Below are 17,714 nucleotides of genomic sequence, written 5' to 3'. Positions count from 1 at the left end.
GCATAAACCACAGGCTGATGAATTTTAAACAAGCTATTACAACTTCTCCAGTAAGTTAGCAGAAGTCTTGCTGTCCTTCACCATGGGAATCCTTGGCAAGAGCAAAAATGCTTCCCAGTTTGTTGTGGAACCTGACTTTTCTGCCCTTCAGTGGCAGTGGCATGATTTGAAGGACAGCATCACTCACTAAGAGCAAGACTGATTTCCAGAATCTAACATCAGTCTTAAATGATGGGAGGAAGCCCAGGATGAATATGTGACTACATAAAGATCAATACATAACCTATTTCAGGTTAAGTGTTCCTTAGAGTGCTTAAAGCACCTCAGTGGCAGATCAGCAGTGGAAGTGATTGCAAAGAGAGTGGGTATAGTCTAAAGAGGAAAGTTTCTGCATGGATTAACAGCAGAAACATCATCAGAGATGCACTGTTAGTGGTGCAAGGTGGATGACAGCTGTGGTGTTAGATGTTAGGTACTAGTACAAGTTTAAAATCAAATGGCTGGACTGGGAGTGCATCCTCACACTTAAGCTTGAAAGTTGTCTTTCCTTATAGAGTTCCTCTGAACCATGTAACTGCAAAATTATTTGATATTACTGCCATGTCATGGAGGGTTGCAGAGCCCTCTTGCCCTCTTGCAAAAACCTTCATTTGTACATAGGGTTGTGGCTCACATAAAGGCCAGCCATCGAAAAAGTCAAAACATTGCTTTCTATCTGCCTGCATGACGGCAGCTGCTGTCTCAGCAGCCCTATAGTCTCTGGGAAGATCTCTCCCCTAGAGGGGCAAAATTATAAACATAGGCTATTGTTTTGCAACACGGGACCTTGGTTCTCATGCATTCTGACCACCCAATGAACACCTGTTGGGGGCTGACCCCTGGGTGGTACCATAGGTTGTTTTTGGTAAAAATTATCCAATGTATGAATTGATTATAACTTTGTACCAATCTGTAAAGTTCACGTAAGTCCGCCTGAGTTGGCTGAACACACCTCTTTTGGACACTATAAAAATACTGCATTTGCCTTAATCGGGCATCTTCCCTGTGCGCCTTGCACCTCTCTTTTGCTTGTTACCCTGCTTGATTGCACACACACGCATCGGCACTCGCTCGGCGTTCGCACTGCAGCATCGAAGTTACAGCCGGCTCGGGACGTCACGGAACTTGGCAGCGCCCCGATCCTCATCAGCCTCGGAAGCCAGCGTCCAGCTCGGCCCGGACCCGCGCAGGCTCAGACAACGCGCCTTAAATTCATAATACTCTAAGACTTCTCAGAACTGCATTTGGACAGTGAGTAACTGACAAAACTTAATTTAAAGACTGAATAATCTCTCAAGACTCCAATGAACTCTCTTAAATCATAGACTCTCTTCATTTTTGCCATTCTGCATTTTAGTTCGCAACCGCGAACCAAGAACTTTCGTGGGATAGTTATAAATAAGTTTGAGGGAAGGAGATTTCTAGTGTTTTAGTAATAAATCATTTAAACTTTCATAAAAATCAGCCTCGCATGTCATTCCCCAAAACTCCCCAAAACTCCTCTCCACAACAAAATGGCTGCAGACGGAGCAGGGTCGACAATGGACGGCTTATTTTACGGAATGGCATCTATTATTGAGCTTGAACATTTAAGAAAGGCTATGGCCATGCTCACTTTTACTAGCCCAGAACAAATTACAGACAAATTGGCAGATATTGTGGCCACGTTGTATACAGTTTTGCAGGAAGTGGATGGAATAGATAGAGAGCAGCTTATTATGTTAGCAGCGTGCATAGTTCGAGCGCAGGGCGAATTTGATAATATGAAATATGATATTGAGAGTCTTAAATTGAAAGAAACGGGAGAGAGTTTAAACAAAAAAAATTGATTGCTTGAAGAAAGAGTCAGAGAGCTGGGAATGGCAGAGCGAAAGGCTGGAACGGCAAATCAAAAAGCTACAAGCTGAAAATAAACATCTATGTTCTAAGATGCAATGGCAAAACAAGACACTAGAAACGGCACAAAAAGAGTTACAGGCGCTGGAGATGGAGAGAGAAACCGCCACTGCCAGAGTAACCGAATCCACGGTACCCGAGGACCTCCAAATACGCTCTTTAGAAGAGTGGCTTAAAATGCCATTTTTCCAAGTATTGCTGGAGCAGCAAACACGCACTGAATCATTGGCTGCAGCAGTCCCGCTTGAAGGCTCCAAAGTGTGTTCTTTAGAAAGGACAGAATCGCCAATTTTCCGAGATTTTCCGGTCCCTTCACCGATAGAGATTCAAACACCACAACTGCAGTTATCGACACGATCTTCTCAACCGACACAACAGCAGGAGCCGTGACTGCAACCTTCACCGGTCCCTTTGCCGTGCACCTGAGTGTCTCTACATCAGCAACAGACACCGCCACCACCGCCATTATCGCCGCGAGTGACCATTCTCCATTCCGCAACGACTCAGACCGTCTGGACGGACCACCGCCATCTTCTCAACCACCGCCATTACGTGGCGACTATGACTACGCGCCTGCACAGCGTCGCCGGAAAGAGAAGCACTGCTTCAAGCCATCACCTGGAAACACGCCAAGTAGCAGCAACACGGAAATGGAGGAAATATACAGAAGAATGAAGTCACTCTCCGTGAAACCCATATTCAAATCGGAAACCGTCCAAGGGAAAAAAGGGAAAGGAGCGACCACCACACGAATCCGACCATACACCGGGCTGCAATTGCATGAGTTAAGGGAAATTTATTCCCACATGCCTCATGAAGCCATAACTGACTATGTATGCAGGGTGGTGGATAATGGTGCTGATTCGATAATCTTGTCCCGCGATGAGGTAAAGGGAAGTTCTTGGGGACCTGAAGTATTCCTTGGTAATGGTCCTGAGGGGATCTCGCATTAAGTTCTAGAATCTTTCATTGGGCAGGTTATTTCAATCCTGCAGACAGGGAAGAACCGACAAAGGTTCATGTTACAAACTGTGCCGAATTGAATGAAGCAGTCACAAAGCTCACGTGTGTACAAGCCATGTATCAAAGGGGAATTTATCCGAGTCCTATGGATGCCCCGACAGACCCACAAAGGCTAAGACCCTTAGTAAAAGGTCTGCCAGGAGCTTTAAAGGGTATATGTGACGCAAGAAGAGAGCAAATTGAGGATATTCAAACAAGGTATGATTTATCCCACCACATTACATGGGGAGAGCTGCTGGAGGAATTATCCATCAAAGGGCGAAATTTAGGTTTTTCTGATCCTGTGCCTTTAATGGCATCCTTTTATGAGAAGAAGCAGCCTGGAAACAAAGGCAGCCACGCAGCCACCTCGCATGGAAAGAAGCAGGAAGTGCAGCATGCCAAGGCATCTCAGAGTGCCTTCTCTAGTAGTCCTGGAAGTCCCAAAGGGAACCCTAGAGGGAGCCTTAGAGCTAGCCCACGGAATAGCCCACGGGGGAGCCTGGACCTGAACCATCGCTACTCGGGGAAGTCCTGGGGGCAAAATCCCAATAATGGGCAAAATCCCTATTATGGGCAAAGTGTATACCCAAGGCAAGAAATCAATTATGGGGTAAAACCCCGTGATTTGTTGAAAAGGAACCGGGTAGAGTACCACCCCATGAAGGCTGAATTCAATAACTTGAGTAAAACAGTTAGTGAACTACGGGATGACATGCATCGAATAATGCAAAGACTAATGGACTACACGTTTAAAACCTGTGGTGGAGATGAAGCAGGAGGGGATCATAACAGGAGTTCCAGAGCCGCCTCTCCTAACAAGCCCGATCAGCCTTTTACTTCTGATCAGCAGGGGGCCAAAAGCAAGCAAAAAAACTAGAAGTAGCGGTGAATGCTTCAGGCCACATTTATCGCTTTGTGTATGCCTGCCAATGGTCTGATAAACCTGAACCTTTCATTATGATTCCAACAGGACCGGACAGAACTGCTGTGAAGTATCTAATAGATACAGGTGCGTAAACTACAGTGCTCAATGTGCAACTGGCAAAACGCCTAAGAATCCTGCCATCCAGGAGGAAGGTAAAAATAATGGGTGTCACAGGATGGCCCGACATATGCCACTTAGCTAAGATGAGGCTGTGGTTACCTGGAGATAAAAGGAGCACCATGGTAGAAATTGCCTTGGGTTCCTATCCAGAAAACATTCTTGGATTTGATGTTTTAGCAGGCAGGAGATGGCATCTTCCAGATGGCACACTATGGAGCTTTGGTTCTTATGGAGTGGGGACAAAAGGGGCAAAGTCAGCTCATGTTCACATGTTGCAAACTGCTCCCCCACTGCCAAAGTCGCAAATTACTTGTGTTGCACAGTACCCACTACCAGCAGCAGCCAGGCAAGGCATTACCGAAATGATAGCTGACCTGGAGAAAAGAAAAATCATCACTAGAACTCATTCTCCTTACAATTTACCTGTCTGGCCAGTTTGAAAACCAGATGGCAGGTGGAGACTAACCATTGACTTTAGGAAACTCAATAATAACACTCTTCCTCTCACTGCAGCAGTTCCAAGTTTGTCATCCACAGTGACAGCAATCCAATCAGCTTCTCACGCCTGGATGGCAACGATGGATGTGAAGGACATGTTCGTCATGGTGCCGCTGAGGGAGGAGGACAAACCACAATTTGCATTCACCTGGCAAGGTATTCAATACACGTTCAACAGTCTTCCACAAGGGTACAAACACAGTGCAACTATAGCACATAACACACTAGCAGCTTTGCTTGACACTGTTCAACTTCCCAAAGATGTCAAGGTTTATCATTACATCGATGACATCTTGGTGGGAGGAAATGACAAGGAGCAAGCTGCTGCAGTAGCCAGGGACATTTGGAAGTTATTAACTGACCAAGGACTGACTATCCCAAAGGAAAAGTGCTAAGGCCCAAGCCAGGAGGTTAAGTTCCTAGGATCCTGGTGGGTGGCAGGTGCAGTGTCAGTGCCAGAGGATACCTTACAAGATATTGAAAAGGGCCAGATACCCCACAACAAAAAGGAGCTGCAACAATTGTTGGGCACCTTGGGCTACTGGAGAAAACACATTCCAGGTTTCTCTGTGATTGCTTGTCCTTTGTGTGATTTGCTTAAGAAGCACAAAGTCTGGGACTGGACTCCATGACATTCTGAGAGCCTGAGAGTTCTTAAAGACAAACTAAAGGCATATCAGAAGTTGGGGCCCTTGCACCCACAAGATGCCCTAAGGGCTGAATGGGGTTTTCTGAGCATGCCTCATACTGTGGAATATTCCAGAGGGGACCCAATGGTCCTAGTAGAGCTCTTTTATTTTCATCAACAGCATTTAAAGAGACCGAGACACGGTACTCGGAATGGGAAAAGAGACTCCTTTCCCTAACTCAGGCCGTTAAAGCGGCAGAGAAACATCACACTACACAAGACATTGTAGTGCAAGGCCCGTTTCCGCTGTTGAAATCGATTCTTAAAGGATCTCCTCCACCAGAAGGGATTGCCCAAAAGGCTACCGTAAGAAAGTGGTATGCCTACCTAGAGGGAATCTCACAGCTTTTGCCACTGAGAGAAGGACCTACAAAGGTATCCAAATTGCAACAGCCCATAAACCCTGATAAAGCACTACTTGGTCAGCCATATAAGCCTTCTCCTATTCAGGTGGCCCCAGAAATGACCGCAGACTCAGATAAGTCAGGAGTGTGGTTTACAGATGCATCCTCTTGGAGGGTGGGGTCCAAGTAGCGTTACAAAGCCACTGCCTTGGAGATTGGTACAGGCCAAACCATCACTGAGGAGGGTGATGGTAGTGCACAGGTAGGAGAATTATGTGCTCTCATGCTAGCAGCAGAGCATGGGGCAGACACTATTTACACTGATTCATACTCCACATTCAAAGGCTCTACTGAGTGGATTTGCCAGTGGGAAGTGAATCAGTGGAAGGTTTCAAATGTGGAAGTTTGGAGGGCTGATGACTGGAAGAGGCTATTGGAGATAAGCCGATCCAGACCCCTTAAAGTAGGCTGGGTAAAAGGGCACTCCAAACACCAAACTCCGTCTGCAACCTGGAATGATCAGGTAGACTACCTGGCAAAAATAAACATGGTCAATGATAAGAAGGATGATTGGTGGAGATTAGATGAATGGCTACACATTAAAAGAGGCCATTCAGGAAAAGCAGACCTCTACTACGAATGTAGATCCAGAGGATGGCCAATTTCTATGACCACCTGTGAGGCAATCATTTCAGCCTGTCCACAGTGCAAAATTAGGCTTAAAGCCAATCACCCCAACTTAGCACCAGCTCAGCACATTAGAGGAGACAAGAAGCTATGGAGCACATGGCAAATTGACTATGTGGGTCCATTTAAACCCTCATGTGGGAAGAGATACATACTGGTGGGAGTGGAAGTGGTCTCAGGATTAGTCACGGCTACATCTACCAGTGCTGCCACAGGCGCTCAAACCATCGAGGCCTTGAGGCAGTGGTTCAGTTTTCTGCCAATGCCAGAGTACATCCAGAGTGATAACGGATCTCACTTTACAGCGTCATCTGTACAAGACTGGGCTAAAGGTGAGGGAGTTACATGGGTATTCCATACTCCCTACTATCCTCAAGCTAATGGTATGATAGAAATGTCAAATACTCTAATCAAGAAGCATGCCATTATATCAAAAGGTAATTGGGATAAACATTTACCACATGTGATCTTCATTGTGAATAACCGATGGGGCAATTATGGTAGTCCAAAAATCAAAACGTTTTGTCCTGACAAACCAGTGGGAAATATTAACCATCCGCCAGATAAATCCCAACACCCTCAACACTCATTACACAAGTTACAGGTGGGACAACCAGTGATGGTAAACTTGCCCTCGATTGGAGTTGTGCCCATGACCTCATTGAAACCAAATGGGTTGTATGCATGGGAAGCAACCGATGTATGTGGGAAAACTCATCTCATAAGCATGCGATGGATTATCCCAGACTTCTGAAATTGCTTTCACATATAACAGGTTCTCTTGCTTTGCAGATGTTTAATAAAGTTATTTTATTATTCAGGGGGTAGGTATGTAGGGGTTGATTTGTCTTAAACTGGTTTAGATTATAGTTTTGTTTATGTATTAGGTACACTGTTTGTATGCTTTAAGGTTCAAAGTGTTATATGTATAATATGTACATTCCATTTCATTTTTTGATTTTTGGCCCATGTGAGCCAGGGGGTGGAATATGTCATGGAGGGTTGCAGAGCCCTCTTGCCCTCTTGCAAAAACCTTCATTTGTACATAGGGTTGTGGCTCACATAAAGGCCAGCCATCGAAAAAGTCAAAACATTGCTTTCTATCTGCCTGCATGACGGCAGCTGCTGTCTCAGCAGCCCTATAGTCTCTGGGAAGATCTCTCCCCTAGAGGGGCAAAATTATAAACATAGGCTATTGTTTTGCAACACGGGACCTTGGTTCTCATGCATTCTGACCACCCAATGAACACCTGTTGGGGGCTGACCCCTGGGTGGTACCATAGGTTGTTTTTGGTAAAAATTATCCAATGTATGAATTGATTATAACTTTGTACCAATCTGTAAAGTTCACGTAAGTCCGCCTGAGTTGGCTGAACACACCTCTTTTGGACACTATAAAAATACTGCATTTGCCTTAATCGGGCATCTTCCCTGTGCGCCTTGCACCTCTCTTTTGCTTGTTACCCTGCTTGATTGCACACACACGCATCGGCACTCGCTCGGCGTTCGCACTGCAGCATCGAAGTTACAGCCGGCTCGGGACGTCACGGAACTTGGCAGCGCCCCGATCCTCATCAGCCTCGGAAGCCAGCGTCCAGCTCGGCCCGGACCCGCGCAGGCTCAGACAACGCGCCTTAAATTCATAATACTCTAAGACTTCTCAGAACTGCATTTGGACAGTGAGTAACTGACAAAACTTAATTTAAAGACTGAATAATCTCTCAAGACTCCAATGAACTCTCTTAAATCATAGACTCTCTTCATTTTTGCCATTCTGCATTTTAGTTCGCAACCGCGAACCAAGAACTTTCGTGGGATAGTTATAAATAAGTTTGAGGGAAGGAGATTTCTAGTGTTTTAGTAATAAATCATTTAAACTTTCATAAAAATCAGCCTCGCATGTCATTCCCCAAAACTCCCCAAAACTCCTCTCCACAGCATGCCACCACATTTGATCACTGGAATTCACTGCTCTTAGTGCTGGAATTCGATCCAAACCAAACAGGTTAAAGAAAATCACACTGCAGTTAAAAAATCATCCCACCTCAGTCAGTCACAGATCATCCCACTGCAGTCACAAAGTGGCACTGCAGTCCAGCTCTGTTTCATTTTCACACTACTTCTGTGTCCAATCTCTCCGTAAATGAAGCAGTTTCTAAGCTCAGGGGCTTTGTGAGCCAAGAGAGCAAATACTCGGACAAGTGCCTGCTTTCTGGAGTGCTTATTTGCGGTAACTGTAGTTAAGGGGAAAATGCACATTTGGCCTGGGGAAATGAAGCCGTTTTGAATAGAGTGAGTATGCAGAGTGTCTGCCACAAGTGGAACAGCAATTAGAAAGAAGGATTATTAATTCCTCTCGTATTTATGACCTAATCCACAATCCTTGCTTCGTTAAGCCCGAGGGCATATGACCTGATAATCGTCTCTCTTGTGTCAATCTTGCACTGGGATTGCTTCACTGACTCCTGACTTATCCGTGAAGCAGATCAGGCACGGCGTCCCCCTTCAGAACTCTTTTCTCCTTGCTCTGGTGGCACAGGCAGTGGTGCAAGTCATGAGGAGCTGAGAGGCCATGGCAGGAGCACGGCAGTGCTGAGCAGAACAGAGCTTTGACGTGGGCAGCACCGCACCCAAAGCAGGTGGGACACAGTCCAGTGCCACAGAGCACAGAGCAGCCTGAGCTGCTTAGGAAACATCCCTGGTGCTCTGCCGAAGCATAAACTTCCCTGCTCAGGCAAAGCTCAGCTGCTTCCATTCTGCCATGAGCTCTGTTGGGTGCCTGGGTTATGAACGTGATCCAGCCACCACCTTTCTGCTCCTGCCAGCGGAGTCTATGAGCAGAAAGCAAGGAAAATGGAAATGGTTTCCTTTAGCTGTTGTTGTTTTGCAGGGTTTGGTTGGTTGGTTGTTGTGGGTTGGGGTCTTTTGGGGGGTGGGTTTGTTTTTTTTGGAGAGGTGGTCGTTTGGTGTTTGGTGGGGGCATTTTGTCTGCTTGGGTTTTCTTAGGTTGTGTTGTTGGGGCCCTTTTAACCTTGGTTTGTTGTAGTAGTAGTGGCAGTAGCAGCAGCACTAGCAGTAATATTAGTACTAGTAGCAGTAGCAATAGTAGCAATACCAGGAGTAATAGCAGTAGTAGTGTATTTTATTACTTTATTATTATTTGATTATTATTGTTGTTAAGGGTTTCTTACTAAATGACAGACAAGAAATCTCATTTCTCCCCTTTCCACATCTTTGCTTGGAAACGGGATTGGCCTCACTTCTTCCTCAGGGAGAGCTCCCTGGGGAGGTGGGCAAATAGTCAGCTCTGCTGCAGCAGCTCAGTAGGTCTCATCCAACACCTGACCAGAGCTCTGCTGGCAGGCAGCAGGCAGGGACATGCCAAAAGGCAGTGTCCCCACCACCAGTTATTTGCTTAGTACTGCTTCCAGTCAGTACCTGTTGGATCAGCTCCTCTGCTGAGCTGAACTGGGCCCTATCATCTGAGCTATCACTGCAGCTTGGCAGAGCCAGCTGGAAGCAACTTTGCAGAGGCAAACTCTCTGCAATGCTGCCAAGTGCAGGAGAGGTTGTGGCTTGTTGGCACTTGGGGTTGTTTTGAGATGTTCCAGCAGAAGCTCTGTGTTGTGTTGCCTGTGAGCTCAGGCTGCAGATCAGACACAGCAAAGGAACTCTCATCCTTAAAGGCCTGCATTTCTCAAAGCAACTGGCAACAAGTCCTAAGCTGCTGGCAAACCTCCCTAAAGCTCTTAAAAGGAGCGAAAGCGCAGCAGTGTGCAGAGGCAGAGAGCTCAGCTGGGCACTCGAGCCCAGCACACAGATTAATCCCACATCTGTTTTCCTCAAGCAGCTGCTCCAAAAGCTTCTCTCCATCAACTCCAGCTCGATGCTGTTTATCTGTTTTCTATCTCCGTTTTGTTTTTCTGCAGGACTTGGCCTTTCCTCATCAAGAGTCCTAAGCAATACAAAAACCTCTCTTTTACGGATGCAATGAACAAATTCAAATGGTCCACCTCGGAGGGGCTCTCCTATAATGAACTTGTGCTCAAGCTGCCAGTGAACGTGAGGTGCTCCAAAACCGACAGCGCTGAGTGGTCGGTAAGTCTGACACTGGCAGGCAAGCAGGCAGCAAGGCCATGGCACAGATGTGATCTGCTCCGCTGCTTTACTTTGTCTGTCCACCTGTATTTGCATGCCACAGGAAGTGATGAGAGGGTTTTGACAGTCCTATCAGTTAATTCAAGTTGATAGAGTCATGGAATCATTAAGCTTGGAAAACTCCCTGAAGATCATCGAGTCCAACCATAACCCGCTCAGAAAGTGGTGATCAATGGTGCCAGGTCCAGCTGGACAGATGTAACCAGTGGTGTCCCCCAGGGATCAGTGCTGGGGCCAGTCCTGTTCAACAGCTTCATCAATGACACTGATGAGGGCACAGACAGACAGAGTCTGCTCAGCAAGTTTCCTGCTGACACCAAGCTGGGAGGCTTGGCTGATACAGCTGCAGGCTGTGCTGCCATCCAGAGAGACCTGGGCAGACAGAGCTGGGCACAGAGGAACCAGATGAGATTCAACAAGGACAAGTGCAGAGCCCTGCACCTGGGGTGGAATAATAAACTGCACCAGGACAGGCTGGGAGGTGACTGCTGGAGAGCAGCCCTGTGGAGAGGGACCTGGGGGTCCTGATGGCTAACAAGTTCCCCATGGCACAGCAATGTGCCCTTGTGGCGAAGAAGAAGGCCAGTGGGATCCTGGGGTGTATTAGGAGGAGTGTGTCCAGCAGATCAAGGGAGGTTCTCTTCCTCCTGTACTCTGCCCTGGGGAGAACTCATCTTGAATACTGTGTTCAATTTTGGGCTCCCCAGTTGAAGAGGGACAGGGATCTGCTGGAGAGGGTCCAGGGGAGGGTTAGGAGGATGATAAGGAGAGGGCATGGCTGAGGAGGAGAGGCTGAGGGACCTGGGGCTACATAGTCTGGAAAAGAGAAGACTTAGAAGGGACTTGATAAATGTCTGTAAGTATCTGAAGGCTGCCAGGAGTGGGGGGACAGGCTCTGCTCACTGCTCCCTGGGATAGGACAAGGAGCAAAGGGTGTAAGTTGCAGCAAAAGAGGTTCTGCCTCAACACAAGGGGGAACTTCTTTACTGTAAGGGTCCCAGAGCACTGGCACAGGCTCCCCAGAGAGGTTGTGGGGTCTCTGTCTCTGGAGACTTCCAAGGCCTGTCTGGACGTGTTCCTCTGTGATCTGTGTTAGAGAGGATTGTCCTGCTCTGGCAGGGGGGTTGGACTCGATGATGTCCTTGGGTCCCTTCCAACCCCTGACATCCTGTGATCCTGTGATAACCCAAATCCCATGACCACTAAACAATACCCTGAAACATCACATTACAGTTTCTGGAACACCTCCAGGGATGGGGACTCCACCACCTCCCTGGGCAGCCTCTGACAATCCCTGACCACACTTGCAGCAAACCTCTCTTGATCTAAACCTCTCCTGGCACAGCTGAAGCTCATTTCCTCTTGTCCTGTCTCCAGTTACTTAGGAAAATAGACCAACACCAACCTTACTATGACATCCTTTCAGGGAGCTGTAAGAGCAGTGTGGTTTCCCCTCAGCCTCCTCTTCTTCAGGCTAAACACCCCCAGTTCTCTCAGCCTCTCCTCACTAGTCCTGCTCTCCAAACTCCTCATCAGCTTTTTTTCCCTGAGAATACTGTGCTGGAAGCAGTGAAGCAGGTTCTGGTCTTTCTAATATTTGTCCCACTGCAGATCTTCTCTGCCAAGCAGCTTCTGACAGTCCATGGGACTGTTCACCACTTTGGGAGAAACTTCTCAACCTTTGCAACTGCTGGCCAGCAGAGCTGCATGGTTCTTCTGTTACTGATTATTTGTCAGAGGACAAGCTGAGATACTGAAAAACACCAGAAATGTCATCACTGGGGACTGAGGTTTCAAAAAACAATGCCTGTGCTGTCTGGAAAATGATGAAGGAGCAGTGCTTACAACTCAGCAAATGCAGTCAGAGTGAGCTCACTGCAACTGGGACTCCCTAGTTCCTCCTTTTAATCAGAGTTCCCTCTCTGGAGTTTCTAGGGCAGAGATAAAATTAGGACTTTTCCCTTTCCCTTCCCTCATTAGTGATAGTCCATTAACTTGGCCATCTTCATCAAATTCAGGAAAATAATTCACTGGAATTCTGTTGTGGAGGCAGGGAATTAATGTGGCCAAGTCAGGAATATATATAAAAATAGAATTATTTGATTTTCCTGAAGCCCCACCCCCAAAGCTATATACAGAAGTTAACTGAGTTTAATTAGCGGACTCAGTTTGATCGAGAAGATCTTACAAGGATACCGTAGGTAAATTTGACTATTTTGGAAGCCAGGAGTTGGAAAAGGCTAAGCTACTAAACATAGCATTCCCCACTATTCATCAGCCTGAGCCAAAAGCTGAGCCAGGCTGGCCGAGAGAAAGGGCACTTCGGAGACTTGTCTCATCGCTCTTTCAGAAGACCTCCGAGGCTCGTTAAGGCAAATCAAGCTGCATAAAGGCAGTGCTTATGGTGGGAAGCTGTCCAAAGCAGGGACGGTCCTGTCCCTCAGCAGCTTGTCCTTCGCAGCGCCAGGGGACTCCTTCTGCAGGAACTATCCAGGCAGGGGAGAACCCCAAGACGGGAAGCACCCCAATATTTATACTCTTCCTAGACAAAGAGCAGAGTTAGCTCTGCCTAGGCAAGAAGAGCACAGCCAATGCCCAGCCCAGTTCCAGCACGGGCACCGCACGGGCACTCCTCGTGCCAGACGGGCCCTTTGCTCCCCCCCCTTTACACCTGCAGGGCAGGGGGGGAAGCAGGTTTTTCGTGCCTTTCCTCTCCCATTCAAACCACGGAGGGAGAGGAATTTTGGGGTATCCGGGGCTCCAGGACAAATTCACACTGATTTCTTCCACAAAGGAAAAAAATGGGGAAGAGAGGAGCAGAGTTGAAAATACCTTTGCCCTTCTGTAGAGATGGTCACTGGGCCAGCCTCAGCTTTGTGCTGGGTTTGCTATGATTCACTCAGTATTTAGGTGTTGTGAAGGGGTTTGTCTGGGTTTTAGGGGAATGAAATATGAGGCCAAATTTTAAATGGTTTAAATAATTTAATATTATATACACAAGGAATCTGCCTCCCCAAGCTTATTTACAGCTACCCCACACACGTTCTTTGTGTGCGGTTCCAAGATTATATTACAGAATGTTTATGTACAGCAAATTGGGAATCTAGAAGAGGTTTGAAAGGATTTACGGAGAGAATCTGTGGCATGAAAGTGCCACTGGTAAATTACTGAGAGTCTATGCTGGTTTAGATCGAGTTTGCTCAGTTACTCACTGGCAGGAGTCAGTTCCGATGGTCCCAAGATATGTGCGGCCAAGCCGCGTTGATAACCCTCATGGCTCAGGGATTATTGGGGTGCTGTCTGGAGCTCCCACGGGCACAGTCAAGCTGGGAACGGCGAGCTGGAGCGGCAGCTGGCCGGGAGCGCCTTGGTCTGTGTCCTGGGCTGACGCGAGGTGCCGTGGGCTGGAATCATGCAGCGGCGGTGGTCCCCAAAGCGGCAAAGCGGCTAGGAGCAGTAGGTGGAGGAGGGTGGCAGGATGTAGCAGAAACACTAAATTGTCCCTTTTATGAAGTCTGATTGCGAGATTGATGGTTCTTAGCCACGATTCTGTCCAATAAGGGTTTGGTAGCAGGCCCAAAACATACCGAACAAGGTGAAGTGCAGGGGTCCGGTACCCCCAAATATGGAGAGAAGTCAGGCGGATCCCCACCCTAGGCACGTCAGCTTACACAACGTGTTTGCTTCAACCTTCAAGCAGGCAACCCAGACTCGAAGGCACCAGTGCTATTGTCCTTCTTTGTCCCCCTTAACTTGCTTTCCCCAAGCTTAGGCAGGGCAACACCTTTCGGGGGGACAACATGTCTGGGAATAAATAGATTTGTAAGCATGGTCATTTGGGGCCTGTGCAACCCTCCACCACATTAGATTATTTCTTTTCCTGCAGTGCTGCGTAACTGCAACATGGCCAAAAAAACAGAGAAAGCTTGTGCAGTGCAGGTGGGCACCCAGGCTCTCAAACATCTCTGTGACCAGCAGCTTCTTGAAGAGCTTTTTCCTTAACGTACAGAGAGACCATTTAGGAAAAGTACAACCAAGGAGTGTGCCCAAATCTCCCTGTGCAAGCCTCTTCCCGTCCATGCCTGATTTCTTACACATGGGCAAGGAGAGCTCTTGCACTCTGTGGAATGTGTCCTTAAGGATCTGCCAGCTCTGCTCTGCTCCCCTGACCCACGGAGTCCATGTTACAAACAAAGGTCTTCAGGCTGGGAATGAATAGAAGTATAAATGATGTATTAGCTGGAAACCCCTCCACCTGCACCACTTCATACACAACAGCGAGTACCGTGCTGCGTACAGGTTGGTGCTGTGTTGCACAGCATCCCCAGGGCACAGGAACCGTGCAAGCCGTTTAAAGGTCAGGATTTGGAAGGCGACTGAATGCACAGAGCAGGCTGCCCCTGCTGACCAGAGGAGGCTTTCCCCGGAGACGTAGACAGTTCCTAATCCTCTCACAAGGCTGGTTCCAGCTGTGAGAAGTCCTGTTGGTGCCTCTTGGAGCTGTGATGTGTGCTCCACACATGCCCCTCTCCAGCAGACCCATCTGACAGCAGCATATGGCCCCGTGTGCTGTGCCACAGCTACCACCAATCATGCTGCAACTGAAACTGACCAACATCAGGTTCTGCATGTCCAGGCTCACAATGGCACAGAGGTTTGTCCCTGGAAAGTGGCCTGGGGGAAGGGGCCTAGGTGTCAGCTGGCACGGCCCTGAAAGGGAGGAGCTGCCTTCCGTCTCACCCCTTTTCCCACATTTCTGCTCTCCACCCCCATCCCGACCTCACAGGGTGGGGGAAAGGCTTTGGATGTTTTGCCGCAGTCTTCCTGACTAACTCCTTGAAGAGCTGGAAGTTTGCTTTCCCAAAATTCAGGTCCCTGGCCTCACTCTTCACCTGATGTATTTATTCCTCAGGACTGTGAACATCTCCAGTGCATGATGACTGCAGCCCAGGCTGCCCCCAGGCTTAACATCACCCATTAGCTCCCCTGTGCTACTGACCATCAAGTTCAGCACAGCATTCCCTCGGATGAGGCTGTCACCTTGGAAATACTTCTATTGAGCATGAGGTCTCCACGGTGCAGTCAGAACTCAGCACACTGGCAGCACAGAAGGCCAAGGGCAGCCTGGGCTGCATCCAAAGCAGTGTGCCCAAAGAGGGAGAGAAGGGATCTCGCCCCTCTGCTCTGGGGCAGACCTCACCTTCAGGGCTGTGTCCAGCATTTCAGTATCTGCAGGGGGCCTACAGGCAGGCTGAGGAAGGAGTGTTCAGAATGGCCTGTGGGGACAGGACAAGGGCAAAGGTTTGGAACTGGAGCAGGGCAGAGTTAGGCTGGACATCAGGAGGATGTTCTGCACAGTGAGAGTAGGGAGACACTGGCCCAGGTTGCTCGGGGATGTGGTTGAGGCCACATTGCTGCAGACATTCAAGGCCAAACTTGATGTGTGTCTGAGCAGCCTGCTCTAGCTGGAGGTGTCCCTGCTGCCTGCAGGGGGGCTGGACAAGTTGAGCTTTGAGGGCCCCTTCCATCCGTATGCATTCTGCATGATTGTGAAGCCAGCTGACAATTCTAGAGCAAACCACAGATTAGTCATGTGACAAAGCTGTTCATTTGTCATTCTTTTCCTTGCAGATCCAAGGCATGACAGCTTTGCCCCCCACCATAGAGAGACCTTACCAGGCAGAACCAGTCACGTGCAGCTCAGCTGCTGGTTCGGGCTGCAGTTTGCTCCTCGCCCTGCTGTTTGTTGCACACCTCCCAGCCAGCACCATGGCAGACCTTGGGCTCCTTGTATCATAATCATTGTTCCTTCACGTCTGTTCTCCCTGTGAGTTCTGGTGTGTTTGCACTGCTGCCGTTGTAGATTTATTTTTTACACATCAATAAACTCCATTTGCCAGTTCCAAACAAGCTGTGTGCTTCCTATTGGACACTGTGGGCTTTTCTGTTGAGCAGTGTCAAGTTTGTACAAAACACAGGTGGTCCCCTGGCACCCTGCGTACTGAAATCCTGCCCCATGCATCTTTGTTACGCTACGCCCTGGCACCTTCCCGTGGTGATCTCACAATCCTCTCTGTGTATGGGTACATTTAATAAACTGAAAACAGTCTGGTTAACCACACCCAACCTGCTGTCTGCTGAGTTCTTTTATCTGGGTTCTTGACATCTGCAGGTTGTGAAGTTGTTGCTATATGGACAGGTCTTGTCTTGAGAAGGTGTATTTGATCTTGTCTGGCTGACATATGCTATAGCAAATCCTCTCATCTGGGGTGTTGTGTCCAGTCCTGGGCTCCCCAGTTGAGGAGGGACAGGGAACTACTGGATAGAGTTCAGTAAAGACTACGAGGATGCTGAAAGGCCTGCAGCATCTGCGCAATGAGGAAGGGCTACTAGCTTTAGGGGTGGTTAGCCTGGAGAAGAGAAGGCTGAGAGGGGATCTGAACAGTGGTTACAAATAACTGAGGGGTGAGGGTCAAGAAGCAGGGATCAGGCTCTGTGCAGTGGTGTCCTGGGATAGGAACAACAGCTACAGGCTGGAACCCAGGAGGCTCTGCCTTAAGGTGAGGAGAAAGTTGTTTGGTGTAAGGGTGCTGGAGGTCTGGAGCAGGCTGCCCAGAGAGGTTTGGAGTCTCCATCTCTGGAGACTTTCAAGGCCCACCTGTGTGCCCTGCCCTGGGTGCCCCTAATCTGGGCATCTGGATAATCTCAGATGTTTTTTCCAATATCCACGATTCTGTGATTCTCTGATTCATTCAACAGGACATTTTTGGGAGCAACACATTGCAAAACATCAGAGCTCCAGAGAGATGTGGGTGCCATGGGTGCGAAAGGGTTGAAAACTCCACCAGCACCTCAAATCTCCTGCAAAATATTCCTGTGCCAGCCCTCTATCCTGGCAGGGCTGTCTTTTCCCCAGTGAGGAGAAATGGGATAAAATCCAGCAAAGGCAAGGGTATAGCCTGGCATCTGACAAAGGGCAGCCCCATGGACCAGGATAGGCTGGGGACTGGGCTGTTGGAGAGCAGCACAGGGAAAAGGGACCTGAGGGTCCTGGTGGACAACAGGACACCATGAGCCAGCAATGTGCCCTTATGGCCAAGAAGGCCAAGGGTATCCTGGAGTGCATTAGAAGGGCTGTGGTGAGTAGGTCAGAGAGCTTCTCCTGCCCCCCTGCTCTGCCCTGCTGAGGCCACATCTGGAATATTGTGTCCAGTTCTGGGCCCCTCAGTTCCAGAAGGACCTCAGGGAACTGCTTGAGAGAGCCCAGCCCAGAGCCCTCAAGCTGCTGCAGGCAGGGGAAGCTCTCCTGTGAGGCCAGGCTGAGGGAGCTGGGGCTGGGAGCTGGCAGCAGAGC

General features: G+C 48.5%; 1 protein-coding gene across 1 annotated transcript in view; it reads left to right on the top strand.

Annotated features, from left to right (window-relative positions):
• Positions 1–16,486, top strand: part of MOXD1 (monooxygenase DBH like 1) — an 83,761-nt gene extending 67,275 nt beyond the window's left edge. The window contains exons 11-12 of the mRNA XM_064170040.1: positions 10,132–10,300; positions 15,992–16,486. Coding sequence (XP_064026110.1) covers positions 10,132–10,300; positions 15,992–16,159 — 337 coding nt within the window. The 3' untranslated portion in view covers positions 16,160–16,486. The remainder of the gene's footprint in view (positions 1–10,131; positions 10,301–15,991) is intronic.
• The last annotated feature ends 1,228 nt before the right edge of the window (positions 16,487–17,714 follow it).

The sequence above is a fragment of the Pogoniulus pusillus genome, chromosome 33 (assembly GCF_015220805.1).
Source record: "Pogoniulus pusillus isolate bPogPus1 chromosome 33, bPogPus1.pri, whole genome shotgun sequence".
In the NCBI taxonomy this organism is placed as follows: Eukaryota; Metazoa; Chordata; class Aves; order Piciformes; family Lybiidae; genus Pogoniulus; species Pogoniulus pusillus.
This window is presented reverse-complemented; position numbering and strand designations above follow the sequence as displayed.